General features: G+C 35.3%; 1 protein-coding gene across 1 annotated transcript in view; it reads left to right on the top strand.

Moving 5' to 3' along the window:
* The first annotated feature begins 15023 nt into the window (after positions 1-15023).
* Positions 15024-17057, top strand: part of CNGB3 (cyclic nucleotide gated channel subunit beta 3) — a 170822-nt gene continuing 168788 nt past the window's right edge. The window contains exon 1 of the mRNA XM_004047247.5: positions 15024-15159. Coding sequence (XP_004047295.5) covers positions 15031-15159 — 129 coding nt within the window. The 5' untranslated portion in view covers positions 15024-15030. The remainder of the gene's footprint in view (positions 15160-17057) is intronic.

Here is a 17057-nt window from a genome sequence, read left to right as displayed (position 1 = left end):
TAAGAATCAGTGCTAATATAGAAAAATTGCCTAGACATTTGTCAAACCTTAGCCAATGATATCTCTTATGTTTCTTCTAATATTGCTTATTATTATTATTATTCCCTCTCTTTCTCCTACATATATATAGATACATATATATATATGAATTGAGAAAATATGTGCCAAACTATTGATGGGGTGAGGATGAAGGTGGAAAGAGAGTAGAACCTGGAGACCTTTCAGTATCTACAATATATTTCCATATTGTTTGAAATTTGTGGCTCTTGGTTTATAGCTAAAATCAAATGCAGTATTATTTACTATGTATAAAGAATTTGTCAAATATTGATTCAACCATAATAAAATAAAGCTCCAATTGACTGGGATACAGGTATAGTCTTGTAACATCGTTTTACAGTTTTCATGTTACATTTTCTCTCTCTAGGAATCTGAATTATACACATGTTATCTGCTAGGTATTGTTGGCAGCCATTTCTGTCATGTAGATTGAGAAGCAAAATTAAAAAAAATTTACCAGATGAGAATTAGAGAAGACAGAAGCCTGTAAGTCACCCAACAGCAAGATAACACTCTCCCTGGGATCCATGAGTCACTCCAATATCCCTTTAATAAATTCCCCTTTTTGGTTAATCTAATTTGAACTGGGATTATCTTATCTGAAATAAAAAGAACCTTAATTAACATAAGAATGGAAAAAGTTTCTAATATGCCCAAAATAGGTTTATCTCCAGTTTGCAAAAATTTTCTGAAAACTTACTCAATCCAGCTAGTCTTCTCTTTTTTTAAGCTGAAACCGTTACAAATTCTACAGCACAGCTTGATGCTGTTACTTAGCTACCTCTTTACAAATTACCTTGCCTAGAAGTTCCTATTAAAAAGTGTTTTCAGAAAAAAAAAAACAAAAAACAAAAAACACCTTTAGGAAAGTAAATATATAAAGTAAATCCTTGAATGGAAATTTTTATATAGGTTACCAAAAAAATTCTATTAAATGTTTCCCTTCCCTCCAAAAGACAGAGTCTACCTTTCTAATTTTGAACATGGTTTGAGCATATGACTTGCTTTGACAAAATGGAATATTAACAAAAGTGCTGTAAAATACATGAAAAGAATTTGGATATAGAGGCCTGATTTCTTGCTGCACATGATACCCTGAGCCCACCATGTAAAAGAACCCAAGCCAGCTGGAGAGTGCCAGGCCACATGAAAGAGAATCAGGAAGCCAGGTCAAAAGCCTGACAACTACTCGTCTGTGAGTAGTGTTGCCCTAAATTGACCACCTTCCAGTCCCAGCTGACCTGCCTGATGGCCACGAATGCACAAGAGAACCCAGAGATTAGCCAAGCTGGTCCACAGAATTGTTAGATAAATTAAATGATTGTGCTTTTGAGGTACTAACTGTTAAGGTGATTTTTTAAAATAAAGCAATAAATAACCAACTCAGAGATTTAAGCTGTTTCCCTTAATTTGACTGAACAGAAAACAAAGGAAATTTACTCCACAAAAAAACAAATTCTGGAGGATAAACTAAGATTTATACAAATTCAGCTCAGTCTCTTACAATTTATAGTCATCTTTCTCTTGCCTGCAGTGCTCCCCTCAATAGCCCCATACAACTGAGTTTCTCTCTACTTCCCTTGCCAATATGAAACTTCCACCCAAGTTTCTACTCAGTGCTCAAGAATCAGCTTCTGGAAGCCTTCTGAAAACACCATGCAACAAATAAATAACTTGTGCCGTATTTTGTGCTAGCCATGTGCAGTATACATACCTCCCTTATAGTTTTAGTATAATTATGTATCTATACCTACTCTTTCACTCCTCACCTCCAATGCGATGTGAACTTCTCAAGTCCAGGACTCTATCTGATTAATCCAGACACAGATTAATGTCTAGCAGTAGAAAGCAATTAAAATAAATACTTTAGTGCTCACAGTACTTTATTGAATTATAATTAATATGCAATAAAATGCATAAATCTTAAATGTAGACTTCACTATTTTGACATATATAATACACCCATTTTATCATCACTCAGATCAAGATATAGAATATTTCCACCACCCCAGAAAGTTCATTCTTGCTTCTTTCATCTCAATGTTCCCCCCATAGCCTCAACTCTACCCCATCATGTAAAGGCAACCTGTATTCTCATTTTTATCAGCAAAGATGAGCTTTATCTATTCTTTTACTTCATATAAATGAAATCATTAAGAATATATTATTTTGTGTCTGGCTTCTTTCTCACAACAAAATGTCTTAAAGATGTTTTCCTGTTGTTGCATGTATCAGTTGTCTGTTCCTTTTGATTGTTTCGAGATATTTCTTTGTATAAATAGACCACAATTTTAACTATTTTCATGATGATGAACATTTGTATTATTTCCATTTTGGAACTAATTATTTACAAAATCTGCTCTGAACATTACCATACAAGTCTTTATGTGGACCTAAGCATTCATTTCTCTTGAGTGTGTTTCTAGGAGTAGAATTGCTAAGCAACGGAACAGACACGTGTTTTACTGTATTAGAAACTGCCAGTCTCCGAAAGTGGCCGTAAGACTTACATTCCTATTTGTATAGCAATTCTGGTGGGTAGTTAGTGATATCTCATGGTTTCAATATGTGTTTGTAGAATAAGCTTGAGCTCCTCTATAATAAATACTAAGCAAATGCTTGATGAAAATGATTTTAAAATAATATCCTGATGTATCATAACAACGAAGTTTAACAAGAAAACCTTGTTAATCAGTTAGTTATATACATGCAAATGGACCAGAATAACCTATTTTTAGTGTTCCTGCTATAAGGTGTTCAATATGTGCTAATTTTTCTTTTTAACCTATTATTCATAATTATGATTAAAATTCTATTATCAAGCATTTTCAAAGTTGTAGACCAGTATCACAAACATAGCATTTGATTAAGTATCAAGAGATTTAATTACAGAAGGGGTGTACTATAAAGGAGACATGCCTATCTCCTTTATGTAGGGGAAAAGACTACAGTTTATATAAGTGGTGAGTTGCCAAAATTTACAGTTAATCAGTGCTTAAACTGTCTCTTTAGGAAACATTCTCCAATATCAAGTCCTCTATTTTCCCTGCTAGGTCAAGTTTCTCCTTCTAGTGACTCATAAAGTTCCACAAAGTTGAAATTATGTTTCAACTTTAATCCAAATAAAAAATATAGTATGTATTAAAATGCTAAGAAGAGAAAGTGAGCTCATTGTTAGAGATTTCCATAATAATATAAACAAGTTTCCTTCTGGGACACTGCCTAGACACCAAGGGATGAATGAGTCGATAGTCATAAACCCTTTAGTTACAAGTATCCTGTAAAATCACAAATAGACATAACAGAAACTTTGCATCAATTGAATTACATAATTGGTTATACCCTACAAAAAGTATGAGGTGAATAAATTAGAAAATATCTTATAAATTAATTGCAGTAATTGAGCTCAGGTATTATAGGCCCCACAAGAAGAGTCACTTAAAAATTTGTTATAAAGGTTTACTATAACCATCAAAATTCTCTGCATGTATGTCCTTATGTAGGTTTAATCTACAACCAATAGGAAAAGTGTCAATTGTTTTAGAATTATACATAGTTTCAAATGCAGGCTATTTTCACTGACTATTCAGATTAAAGTATGCTTCAGGTTAAAACACATTTGCAAATATTAGGTATAATTAGGTAACTAATTTGGATGCTTTTAAACTCCTTTTCATTAATATACTTATTTATTTAACAGGACATATCATTTGCCTACATATTAAAAGGCACTGACTGCAATGACTGAAAATGGATGGATGATATTCCTTCCACCTTGATGCTTATATTGTTCATCAGCATGCCTATACCCTCCACTAAACTGTGAGCTCTTGAAAAACAGGGTGTCTCCATGGAATACTAGGCAGCCATAAAAAAGAATGAGTTCATTTCCTTTGTAGGGACATGGATGAAGCTGGAAATCATCATCCTCAGCAAACTAACACAGGAACAGAAAACCAAACACCACATGTTCTCACTCATAAGTGGGAGTTGAACAATGAGAACACATGGACACAGGGAGGGGAACATCACACACTGGGGTCTGTTGTGGGGGTGGGGGAAAAGGGGAGGGAGAGCATTAGGACAAATACCTAATGCATGCGGGGCTTAAAACCTAGATGAAGTGTTGATAGTTGCAGCAAACCACCATGGCACATGTATACCTATGTAACAAACCTGCACGTTCTGCACATGCATCCTGGAACTTAAAGTAAAATTTTTTTAAAAAGAAAAGTATTACCCAACATAATCAATTTGGAGAAGTAAAGAAAAAGTGAATTTGTAAATTTCTGTATATAATTCTGATTTCTCCCTGTATTTGCAGAAAGCCCAGGAGAAAAGTTATTATAAATTCCACTATATTTTAAAAGTTAAAAAAAGAAAAACAGGGTGTCTCAATCTTTATATCTCTGATGCTCAATAAATAGGTTTTCAAAAGCAATAGAGCTTTGACATTAGAGTTCCAGCTTTGCTGTTTATTCGCTGTGTAACTTTGGGCAAATTACTTAATTCCTTTAAGTTTTAATTTTTATATCTGAATATTGAGGGTAATAATAAAATCTGAGAAGGTATTAAGTGAAATAACATATGTAATGTGTCTGGCCTTCAATATAATTGATGATTATGTTTACTGAATCATTTAATACTGAATTAATGCATCCACAAATCAAAAAACACAAGAATAATATATGGCAATACATAATAAATGTCATAGGAGTAACAGAAGCAATGTTTGGAAACTTATTGACCTCCAAACTAAACTGTAGGTATTAGAGAGCCAGTATGGGACCTACCTGAGACTATTTCAAAAATGTAATTCACCTTTTTAGAAATATTAATTTGACACAATATATAAAATAGATGATGTCGTCCTATAGAAAGAAAGGCTGGCACTTTTTTAAACTGTCATGAAAGACAGGAAAAGACAGAGGATCCATTCCAGATTGAAAGACACTGAAGAAGCATGGCAGGCAAATAAAATAGAGTCAGTACTGTATTTCATTCGAGATACAATACTTCTATATCCATGAGTTCTGTATCTGCAGATTCAACCAACCACGGAGTGAAAATATTCTAAAAGATAAAAAGTAACAATACAAAAATAAAAATAATACATTTGAAAATGCAGTATAACAACTACTTACATAGCATTTACATTGTATTGGGTATTATAAGTATTCTAAAGAGATTTAAAGTATATGGAAGAATGTACATAGGTTATATGCAAATAATACAGCATTTTATATAAGAAGCTTGAGCATTCATGATTTTAGTATCTGCAGGGGTCCTGGAACCAGTCCCCTGTGGATACCAAGGAACAGAAGAACTTATATTGGATCCTAGATCAGAAAGGAAAAGGGAACATTTTTGAGACAGTTGGCAAAATCTAAACAAAGTCTGTGGATTGCATGGTAGTGTTATATCAATGTTGATTTCCTGACTTGGGGGTTGAATGATGATTATATCACACTAGAATACTTGAGAGTGATGGGACACCATGTTTGCAACCTGCTCTCAGATGGTTCAGGAAAAGATTGATGATAATTGCTATACAAAAAGAGAGTGAGAGGGAGTACACAAACACAGTAAAATGTAAAATGTTATCAAACTAGAAAATCCTGATGAAGCAGATACTGATTTCTTTGTAGTGTTCTTGCAACTTTCTTGTAAATTTCAAAGGATAGGCATACTTCATTTTATTGTGCTTCACAGATATCGTGTATAAATTGAAGATGTGTTGAGCAAGTCTATGGGCACTGTTTTTCCAACAGCATGTGCTAACTTTGTGTCTCTGTGTCACATTTCGGTAATTCAATATTTCACACTTTCATTACTATTATATTTGTGATGGTAATCATGATAAGTGATCTTTGATGTAACTAATGTAATTATTTTGGGCTGCCACAAACTATGCCCATATAAGACGGTGAACTTAATTGATAAATGTATGTATTCTGACTGCTCCACCAACCTGCCATTTCCCATCTCTCTCCCTTTCCTCACGCCTCCCTATTCCCTGAGACGCAACAATATTGGTGAATTAATAACCCTGTGATGGCCTCTAAGTATTCAAGTGAATGCAAAGTCACATGTCTCTCACTTAAAATCAAAAGCTAGACGTGATTAAGCTCTGTAAGGAAGGCATATAAAAAGCCAAGAAAGGAGGAAATCTAGGCCTCTTGCATCAGTTTGCCAAGTTCTGAATGCAAAAGAAAAATTATGGAAGGAAATTAAAAGTGCCACTCTAATGAACACACAAATGATAAGAAAGCAAAACAGCCTTACTCCTGATATGAAAAAAGTTTCAGTGGTCTGAATACGTCAAACCAGTCCCAGCATTCCCTTAAACCAAAGTCTAATACAGATTAAAGCCCTAACTCTCCTCAATGCAATGAAGGCTGAGAGAGGTGAGGAAGCTGCAGAAGAAAAGTTTGAAGCTAGCAGAACTTGGCTCATGTGGTTTAAGGAAAAAAAGCCATCTCCATACCATAAAAATGCAAGGTGTAGCCGTAACTGCTGATGTAGAATCTGCATCTTGTTATCCAGAAGATCTAGCCGAGATCACTGATGAAATTGGCCACACTAAACAACAGATTTTCAGTGGTGACAAAACAGCCTTCTATTGGAAGAAGATGCCATCTAGGACTTTCATAGATAAAGAGGAGAAATCAATGCCTGGCCTCAAAGTTTCAAAGAACTGGCTGACTCTCTTGTTAAGGGCTAATGCTGCTGGTAACTTTATGTTGAGGCCAGTGCCCATTCACCACTCCAAAAATCCTAGGGCCCTTAAAAATTATGTTAAATCTACTCTACCTGTGATCTACAAATGGAACAACAAAGCCTGGATGACAGCACATCTGTTTACAGCATGGTTTCCTAAATATTTGAAGCCTACCTTGAGACCTACTGACCAGAAAAAAAAAAAAAAAAAGAGATCTCTTTCAAAATATTACTGCTCATTGACAATGCACCTGGTCACTTAAGAGCTCTAATAGAGCTGTACAAGGACATGAATGTTGTCTTCATGCCTCCTAACACAGCAGCCATTCTGTAGTCCATGCGTAGATCAAGGAGTAATTTCAACATTCAAGTCTTATTATTTAAGAAATACATTTATAAGGCTATAGCTGCCATAGATAGTGACTCCTCTGATGAATGTAAGCAAAGTAAATTGGAAATCTTCTGGAAAGGATTCACCATTCTGAATGCCAATAAGAACAAGAGAGGTCAAAATATCAACATAATAGGAATTTGAAAGAAGTTGATCGCAACCCTCACGGATGACTGAGAAATTCAAGACTCAGTGGAGGAAATAACAGCAGATGGGGTGGAATTAGCAAGAGAACTAGAATTAGAAGTGGAGCCTGAAGATGTGACTGAATTGCTGCAATCTCATGATAACATTTGAACAGATAAGGAGTTGCTTCTTATAGATGAAAAATAATAATAATAATAATGGTTACTTGAGATGGAAACTACTCCTGGTGAAGATGCTGTGGATATTGTTGAAATGACAGCAAAGGGTTAAGAATATGATACAAATTTATTTGATAAAGCAGCAGCAAGGTGTGAAATGATTGACTCCAATTTTGAAAGAAGTTCTAATATGAAGTAAAATGCTATCAAACAGCATTGCATGCTACAGAAAAATCTTTTGTGGAAGGAAGAGTCAGTTGATGAGGAAAACTCCATTGCTATCTTATTTTAAGAAATTGCCACATCCCCCCAACCTTCAGCAACAGCTGCCCTGGTCAGTCAGCAGCCATCAACATTAAGGCTGCTCTCTACCAGCAAGACTCTTTAACAGCAAAAAGATTATGACTTGCAGAAGGCTCAGTGAATGCTAACTTTTTTTATCAACAGTTGTTGTTGTTGTTGTTGTTGTTTTGTTTTGAGACAGAGTCTCGTTCTGTCGCCCAGGCTGGAGTGCGGTGGCGCGATCTTGGAGTGCAGTGGGACGACCTCGGAGTGCGGTGGGGCGATCTCTGCTCACTGCAACCTCCGCCTCCCAGGTTCAAGCGATTCTCCTGCCTCAGCCTCCGGAGTAGCTGGGACTACAGGCGCATGCCACCATGCCCGGCTAATTTTTTTGTATTTTTAGTAGAGACGGGGTCAACGAAGTACTTTTTTAACTAAAATATGTACACTGGTTTTTTAGACGTAATGCCATTGCACACTAACTAGACCATAGTATAGTGTAAACATAACTTTGATATGCACTGGGATTAGAAAATTCATGTGACTCACTTTTTTGCCATGTTTTCCTTATTGTGGTGGTCTGGAACTGAACCTGAAGTATCTCTGAGGCATGCTTGCAATTTTTTTTTTTTATTTCTAACAAATGCATCAGTAGATTCAACCTGAGAGACATTTATACATCAGTTTCAGAACTTGTACTCAATGAAACCAGTGGCTTCCTCGCCGTTACAGAAAAATATGGACAACATTGCTCAAACAAGTGCTCTGCTGGATTCTCATTGCCTCTCAGGGGTGGGCTTCTACCTCTCCCCACACATATGGGCTAGCCATCTGGATTCCATATGCATTTCTCAGGCTTCCTCTGGCCAACCCAGAAGTTATTACAATAGTGCAGCATTCTCTAGGTGTTTAAATATGGTGGTGAAAATGGGTATAAAGAATAAGGGATAAGGAGCTGAAGTTTTGCAAAGGAAGAATCAAAGAAACAAGTACCAAATTCATATAATAAAGATAAGGGAGAGAATTAAAGGAATGATCATGTCATGAACAAAAGGAAAGTCAGAAGAAGCTGCTAGATTGGTAGTAAGGAAGATGAATTTATTTTTAAATAAGTTGATTGTAAAGTGATTACAAGACATTCTGAATTAAATTTCCAGTAGGAACCATAAGGCTGAAACCCAAGGATAAAATAGATTCTGACTTCTAAATAAAGAACTAATAATCACTCTCAAAATCTTTAAATTGCTAAATATTATATTCATCTCTCAAATTTAAGGCACCAATAAAGTTTACCATTGTTAAATTTGAAATTTCAAATTGTTAAAAAGGAATAATATCTTTGTGTTAGGTCAAGGATTAACATATATTAACATATATTGGCTTTTATTACTAAGGTAACCAAGAGCTATTATTCATAAACCAACAACCACTTTCAATAACAGATGGATGTATTTTTTTGTTAGAACTAAGAATATTCTGGTATAGCTCAGAAATTCCCACAACATTAGATTCAGATCATTGATAAATTTAGAATACAGAAAAAAATGCAGTTAAAAGCAGCTTAGCTAGAAAGCTAATTGTATATAGACAATCTTCTTTGCAAATGGCACAATTAATCTCCTTACATAACAGTAGATCATGATGTTCAATTAGCTGAAGTGCTTTCAGTTAGTTCACTAAATGATAAAAAATAAATAAATAAGCAATGATAGTCCATAATTGGAACCAAGTACTGAAACTGGCTAATCAACTTTGTTAAAAAAAAAATGTAAAAGAATGAGGAAACTTCATAGTTACCCCATCCATATTCACGGAACAAATTCATCATGACCTGATTACTGTTTATAAAATACTAACATAAGGATTTTTTTCAAAACATTTATTCTATTAGTCACAGACTAAACCAATATAGGTTTCATTAGTCACAGATGCCACTAGTTATTAACAATTTCCTGAAGACATTTTTACCGTTAATATCTGTTACATTCACTGCTCATGAATTTTAATTATAAGTTAAAAGCAACGCAAATATTATAATCAAAGAAACAGCATTTCTACCTATTGAAATACTATATTTAAAATCACTTTGGTTTCAGAAATTTTTAAGTTGCATTATCTAGTCATATTATACCTGCAGATGACTGAAAAAAACTAAATACTCTAAATTTGTCATCACATAAAATCACACTGGCAAATATTTCTAAATAATTCTATACATATTTTAAGAGGGAAAACTTCCTCTAAGTATCAGTTGCTATAATTCCACTTCATAAGATCATTAGTCAATATCATCAACTCAAGAAAAATAAATATACTCAGAAATGTTCTTTGAATATTTATTTTTTGAATGCAAAGTTAACGTTTTGCTAATCCTACAATAATTAAAAGAACATAAAATCAATGCCATCAGTTTCTTTTGAGACTGATATGGTCTACATAGTATATATAAAGAAAATTGTATGTGTTTCATGTTTATTGTTAATATTCAACAGTAGTTTCACAAGTCTTTGTTATGTATCTACTATATTAAGGGCACTGTGCTGGCCACATAAATTGCTAACTATTGTAATACCTTAATTCACTGGATGTTGTTTCTGATGTCTGGACCTTTCAACATCTGCCTGGAATATCTCTCATCTTTCAAAACCTGTCATGAGCATTAGCTCCTCTGCAGAGCTTTACTCCCCATTTTACAGTCCATTCACACAAAGGCAGACTTGGTCACCTGCTCTTCTCTGCTTAGGTGGCATGGCTCACACACTGCCATTATGGAAGCTGTCTTGAGATTGTCTATAAACCTTCCATCTTTCCGTCCCAAAAGGTGAGTGTGCACAGGCAGATGCCATATTTTGGTCATCTCTGTATACCCCACAGCAGCTAGCCGAGCACCTGACACACACTAAGAAGCCAAATCTTCACTGCTCAATAGAATTATATGCTTTAATATACAGAGTATTTTAAATTTGAGTGCTTCAGAAAACACAATTTGTTTTATTCAATTGATTGGCAAATATTTGTTGAGAATTTAACTTACAGCAGGGAATTTTTAATCTGTCATCTTATTCATTGGCTTGTGTAATCTAGCTTGTTATTCCAGCTTCCATTTTGCAGATGAGCGCCTAAACCTTGTTCGCAGGTAACCAGACATTGCTAGTAACTTTTTTCTCTAAAGTCTTATAATTTTTTTAAAAAAGCTCATAATTTACTCACCTGTTTTCCTGCCTTATTAAGTATATTAATTTTTCAGAACTTGGTCAGTGTTCAGGTTTGTTACCAGGTTATTATCTTCTCCTAAAAATACACAGCCCTGAACCTGAGATGGGGGAAAACTTCTGGGAGTTTCCCTTCAATTACTGTTTTAGGTTATCTACTGTAAACCAGCTATTCCCTTTATACTCGGTGGTTGCTCTTCTCTTATTGAAATAATATTCAGACTACTTGAACTTAATTCAGAAAGATCTTGGAAAATTGCCTAAATGTTTCTTTCTAGTAGACATAGAGGAAAATATAACCTTAGTTGGTTTTATAACCTTAATTTGTTTCCAATAATTTGCCAAAAAAAAACAAGTCTTCAACCCATGACCCCGTTCAGAAGCAGAGGAGACTGTGATTTGAGAATTACCAGAAGAAAGTCCTCCTCGTTCAAAATTACCCCCAGTGGGAATGTCTGAAATTCCATCATTAAAGATTCCCTCAAAGAAAGATAGCATTTCCCAGACCTGACTCCTATTAAGTGAAAACTTTATTACAGATCCTATTTGAATAATTCATAAGAATAATACTTAAATATGTTCAAACCTGAAACTAGATATAATCTTCATTTGCTTATAATTTTTATAGAACCATAAAGCTAAAACTTGTTTGAAAATTTAACATAAAACTTAAAAATCAATAAGATTAAAACAATGATGTCTGTAAGATGGCTAATGTTCTGCTGAAAACAAAATTACTAGTCACAACAAGAATATGGAACTGTTTGCTAATGATGATAATCTTTTTGTTTTAGCATAGCTTTATTACCATCTGATTTGTATTTTATGTGTTATATTCCTATGTGCCATTTGTATACCATCTAGGTATCTAAGACACCATTTGTTTTAAAACATACCATTATTTTATGCATGCTTCTCTCAGCCTATTCCAACTTCAGCCTGCAATGGCTACCAATAAAAAAAAATGAGGCTACAACATTTGCATTCTTCCAGGGAGATTTTTTCCACTTCTCTTACATACTGCATCTACCACAGAGAATCTCTTCACTGTTAATCTAGAACTAAGAGATGGTCTATACCATCTTCTTCCTGTTATTTATTCAACAAACATTCATGGAGTACCTAGAATATGTCAAGCACTGAACTGGGCACAGGAATCTGAAGGTGGCCAAAGCATAGTCTCTGCCTGCAGGAGCTTATGCTCTAATAGAGAAAATAGACCTGGACATGGCTGTAAAATGAGAAGTGACAAAGTAGAGATCTCTGTATGGCACAGATACAATTGCAACAAAAAGACAGGATTATAGGTATAGCTGTCCATGGTAGAAGAGAGGAACGGCAGGAGAAGGAAACACCAAGCTTAAGCTAGATAGACAAGAAGTGGAACAGCGTTGCAGGCAGGGGAACAGTACACATGAGCAAAGACATGGGTACAGGCAAGAAAAAGCAGAGAAGTTCAAGCTATTTTAAATTATTGATTATGGCAAGAGCCAAAAGAGAGGTCGGGGTTACAGTTTAAACCAGAGTTAGGCAAAGGTCAATGATATAAGGCCGGGAATGTCCTGGTAAGGAGTTTATACATTTATGCTGTAGAGAAGGAGGAGTGGCTGAGGGGCTTCAGTTAGACAAACAGTCAGTTATATTGAAGAAAAATTGGTTTTATTCCCATTGTCATACACTACCTCAGCAATATGGCAATTTGGTACAAAAAAATTAAATTGTTATTGGTGAAATTCTAGTAAGCCATTTCACCCAGAATAAGCAACCCTCCTTCTTCCCTTATCTTCTTGTTGATTAGAAGAGCTCCTCTGTGGAAGACCACAAATCACAGAATTTAAAACCAGAAGAAAACAAACATTGTTTTTTCCCAACCTAGTTATTTCCAGGTTAAGGCAAGAGATTTACTTTAGTCCACAGAGCTACTAAAGTGAAAAAGAATGATCCAAAATTCATGTCCTTCATTCCAGAATTCTTTCTAGTTGTCCATTTTCCAAACTTTGAGACCTCTGATCTAGACAAAATAAAAGTAGTCATTTATAATTTTAATGCCCATGTTAATGCCACTCTATTGTCAAAAATCAGGTTGTTGGAGGTATTTTAAATCATTTTAAAGGTGCTTGAATTATTTAATAATATCTCTATCCCATTTATTCTGACCTGTGACAAATCTAAAGGGTTAAATTGTCAAAACAGACTAGCCAGAATCACAGATCTTACATAGCACCAAACTTTATTAATGATTCGTTGGCTACAAGCCGCCATCAGGAATAAACAAAACATTCATTTTGGGGAAAACCCCAAACTGTCAGACACAGCATCCAAACAAAACAGACCATTTTTCTCCTGTAGTTGGCACATTTTGGTTTTGCATTTACAAGTAATTTTTGAGCATTGTCTGCAAAAACATTTCTCACAAAAAGAAGGCAGTTTGGTTTGGGGACATCTTCGTTCCACATTCTCTTACAGAGCTTACACAGCACCTCTCTCTCCATTCTCCAGCCAGACTGCTAAATTCCAGGCTTATTTACAATAAGCAATCTAGACAGGCCAGAAACGTCCTGCTAAAAAAGTTTCATAAATAGGGACTCCCTGGTATCTTTCCACTGATAAATACTATGAGATTTATACGAAAGTCTGGTGAGGTCATTTTTTCCTCTGCAGGTCTTAGGAAGGGAAAAAAATAGTCACAGGCTGGCTGTTAACACCTTCCCTTCTTTTGGCTTAGCTTCTATGCTTATACCCAAAGTTCAAAATGTAATCAATTATAGGATTACAGGATTATCTGAAAAGTTCCTAAAATGGCCCTATACATATTTGATAATCTATTCAGAATTATTTCTGAAGCAATAATGGAACCAAAACACCCCCCACCATTTTTTAACAAAAATAAATAGCTTTGTGTTTCCAGGCCATATAAGTCAAATCATGTATTCAATTACGTTATTTATTAGGTAAGTTTATTTTTGATAAAATGGTTGAATCTAAAATTAAAACTTCTAATTTATTTTAAAAATCCATAAGGGAACTGCGATTTTGGTAATATGAAATCTAAATTAAAATGCTTTCTTCATAAATACTTAAAGGCTTTTTTCTGTATTAACTGTAATAAACGTATCTTAAAATACGTAACTAGTATCTCAAGGAAATTTCCAGATTGCAAAAATACAGAGGGCAAGAAGTATTTGACGGGTTGACTTAGGCTGCCCTGGGTGTGGGTGTGTACCTTGTTGCATAAAGGCTTTGGTTTTAATTTGAAACTGCAGAAGATAAGTGCTCTTATTAAAAACAAAAACAAAAACAAAAACCCTTTAAAAAAAATCGTGCGTCTTTGGTGCACTAAAAATCTCATCCAACAGCATAGAACATCAACTTTGTCTGGGCTCTGGGTAGAGGGGAAAATAAAGTTCTCTTTAACAAATCTTAGTCTTGTATCTTTGCCTTACACAGGCTTGGGGTCAAAATTTACACACACACACACAAAGAGGCAGAGTAGAATAAGCAGAATTTTTTTTTGTTTAGCCATGTGGAAATCAACCACCAGAAGAACAGAAAAAGAAAGCTTAAAAATAGTGGCCTAACATTGCAGGACCAGAGAAGGGGATTTTGAGGAGTGAATGAGTTGCTTCATATCATAAGCCCTCATGGATTTTTTAAAATCATTTCCATATTACTTTGCATAAAGTTAGATAGATAAAGATAAGTAGGTGGGTAATTAGAAGGAAAAAAAAAGAAAGAAACCAATGTGTTGTGTGATCACATTTAAACCATTCAAATCAACTATGAAGCTGTGTTGAATCCTCTACTTCTAAATTATTCACAAGATCATTTTGACTCCCTAAAGTTCATAAACAGAGTGCAAATCACCCAAGCAGAAGTATTTTGCTGCCTTTAAGCCAAAGCCCTGACTAGCTAAGGAGTTGCCTGTAGGAATTAACCAGAACAAAATCCTGATTAAACAACTAATTGGCTTGTCTACTAAAGAAAAGGAAAACAAAGTACATTTCTCTACCTTAAGGCACAGTCATAAATACAGAGGGTTTTCAGAACCACCTCAGAGAAGATGTTTAAATCGCTGACAAAAGTCAACAAGGTGAAGCCTATAGGAGAGAACAATGAGAATGAACAAAGTTCTCATCGGAATGAAGAAGGCTCTCATCCAAGTAATCAGTCTCAGCAAACCACAGCACAGGTATGTCCTCTACATTCCTATGCAAGCCTTAATTTTCATCATTTCTTATCTGGTAATAGCATTTAATCACTGCTACGATATATGATTGTTCAGTAGTTTTACCTGGCACCATCTGGTACAGGTACTGTGTCGGGCTTATCTTCATTAATTTATATATTCTGTATGTATTTGTTCATAAAAAGAATAATAAATGTTTAGGAGACTATACTAGGATTTGGAAAAGCCAAGTAAGACTTCTCATTGCTGATTTTAACTTCTACCATCATCCAAAATGAAATCATTTCTCAAATATTAAATTGGTTACTTGATTGAGTTTCAACAAAGAACATCAAGTATCCTGGTCTTCATAAACCATAAATCTCTAGAGCAATAGGAAACCTATTGGCTCTCAATTGAGAGCGATTTTACCACTCAAGGGACATTTGGCAAATCTGGGGACACTTTCAGTTGTCATAGCTCCGGGGTGGGGATGTTACTGGCATCCAGTGGGTAAAGTCTGCAGATGCTGCTCAACATCCTATCATGTACAGGACAGCCCTCCACAACTTAGAATTATACACTACAAAATTTTAATACTGCCAAGGTGGAGGAACTTTAAACAAGTCTTTTCACAAGTTCTAAATATATTTATCTGCAAAATGTATATGATAATTTCTGCTTTGTTATGAGAACTAGAGACAGTAATATATAAAGCACATGGTAGGTACTTTACAAGTGGCCATTATTATTATTAATAAGAATTTGTGTAGTTATTTTCCCATCTGAAACAGCTGGATGAGAGATGACAAGTACAAGCAGGAGTGCTCCTCAGGGACTAGGGGAGCATGGTCCAATGGTTCGGGTTTAAATGAGCCTAGAGGATAGACAACACTGAGACTATTTAACATTGGCCGTGGAAAATCTGCCTTCCTTTTCTGATTAATGTTGACTGCTTTGCAGTAGAGAGGAGATGAGGAGGATTGTGTTAGTATTGCTTCGAGAGAGTGCCCTTGACTTCTTTCTAATTCTTATGTCAAAATAAATAATCCCACACTAAGTTATTTATATGTTTAAGAACTCATACAATGTCACAAATATTGAGCTGGTACTTCCCTTCAGCTAGTCTTGCTGTGTTTTGCTCTGGGAAAGTCACTACATCCATCTTTAACCCTTGCCTACTGTGATTATTTTCCAAGGGAGCACATAAAAACAGTTAATAGCTAATATATTATTCTCTTGGAGAACATTGTAACTAACAGCAATTACTATGTGCCAAGCAAGGTGCTAAGCCCTTTTCTAGGGCTACTGTATTTAATCCTCACAACAGTCACAGGTCCTATTACAATTTGCTCCTTACACATAGCTAGCAAATGGCAGAGCCTGGATTGGAACCAAGTCCTGTCTGAATTCAGCACCTGAGAGCTAAATCACTAGGCTATACTGCTCAAAACAGGAGGGATATTAGTTGAGTCAACCCTTTAAGATACTTCGCCTGCAGGATAAACGGAAATTAGAGAGAAGGCAAAAAAAGAAGAGAAACTTCTTAAAGAGTTATCTTTCCTTTCAAAACAGGAATATTGGAGAAGTACTTAGATTAGGCACAGGTAGAGCACCCCTTAGGTATATCCCATGCCACTCCAGCAGCCATAATTTGTGGATATTAATCACGAAGTCTACTGGCATCACATTAGATTTTTTTTGTTTGTTTTTTTTGAGACAGAGTCTCATTCTGTCGCCCAGGCTGGAGTGCAGTGGTGCAATCTTGACTCGCTGCAACCTCTGTGTCCTGGGTTCAAACGATTCTCCTGCCTCAGCCTCCCGAGTAGCTGGGATTACAGGCACATGCCACCACACCCAGCTCATTTTTCTGTATTTTTAGTAGAGACGGGGTTTCACCATGTTGGCCAGGCTGGTCTCAA

This window comes from Gorilla gorilla, chromosome 7 (assembly GCF_029281585.2).
Source record: "Gorilla gorilla gorilla isolate KB3781 chromosome 7, NHGRI_mGorGor1-v2.1_pri, whole genome shotgun sequence".
Classification (NCBI taxonomy): domain Eukaryota; kingdom Metazoa; phylum Chordata; class Mammalia; order Primates; family Hominidae; genus Gorilla; species Gorilla gorilla.
Note: the sequence above shows the minus strand (reverse complement) of the source record. Positions and strands in the feature narration are given on the sequence as shown.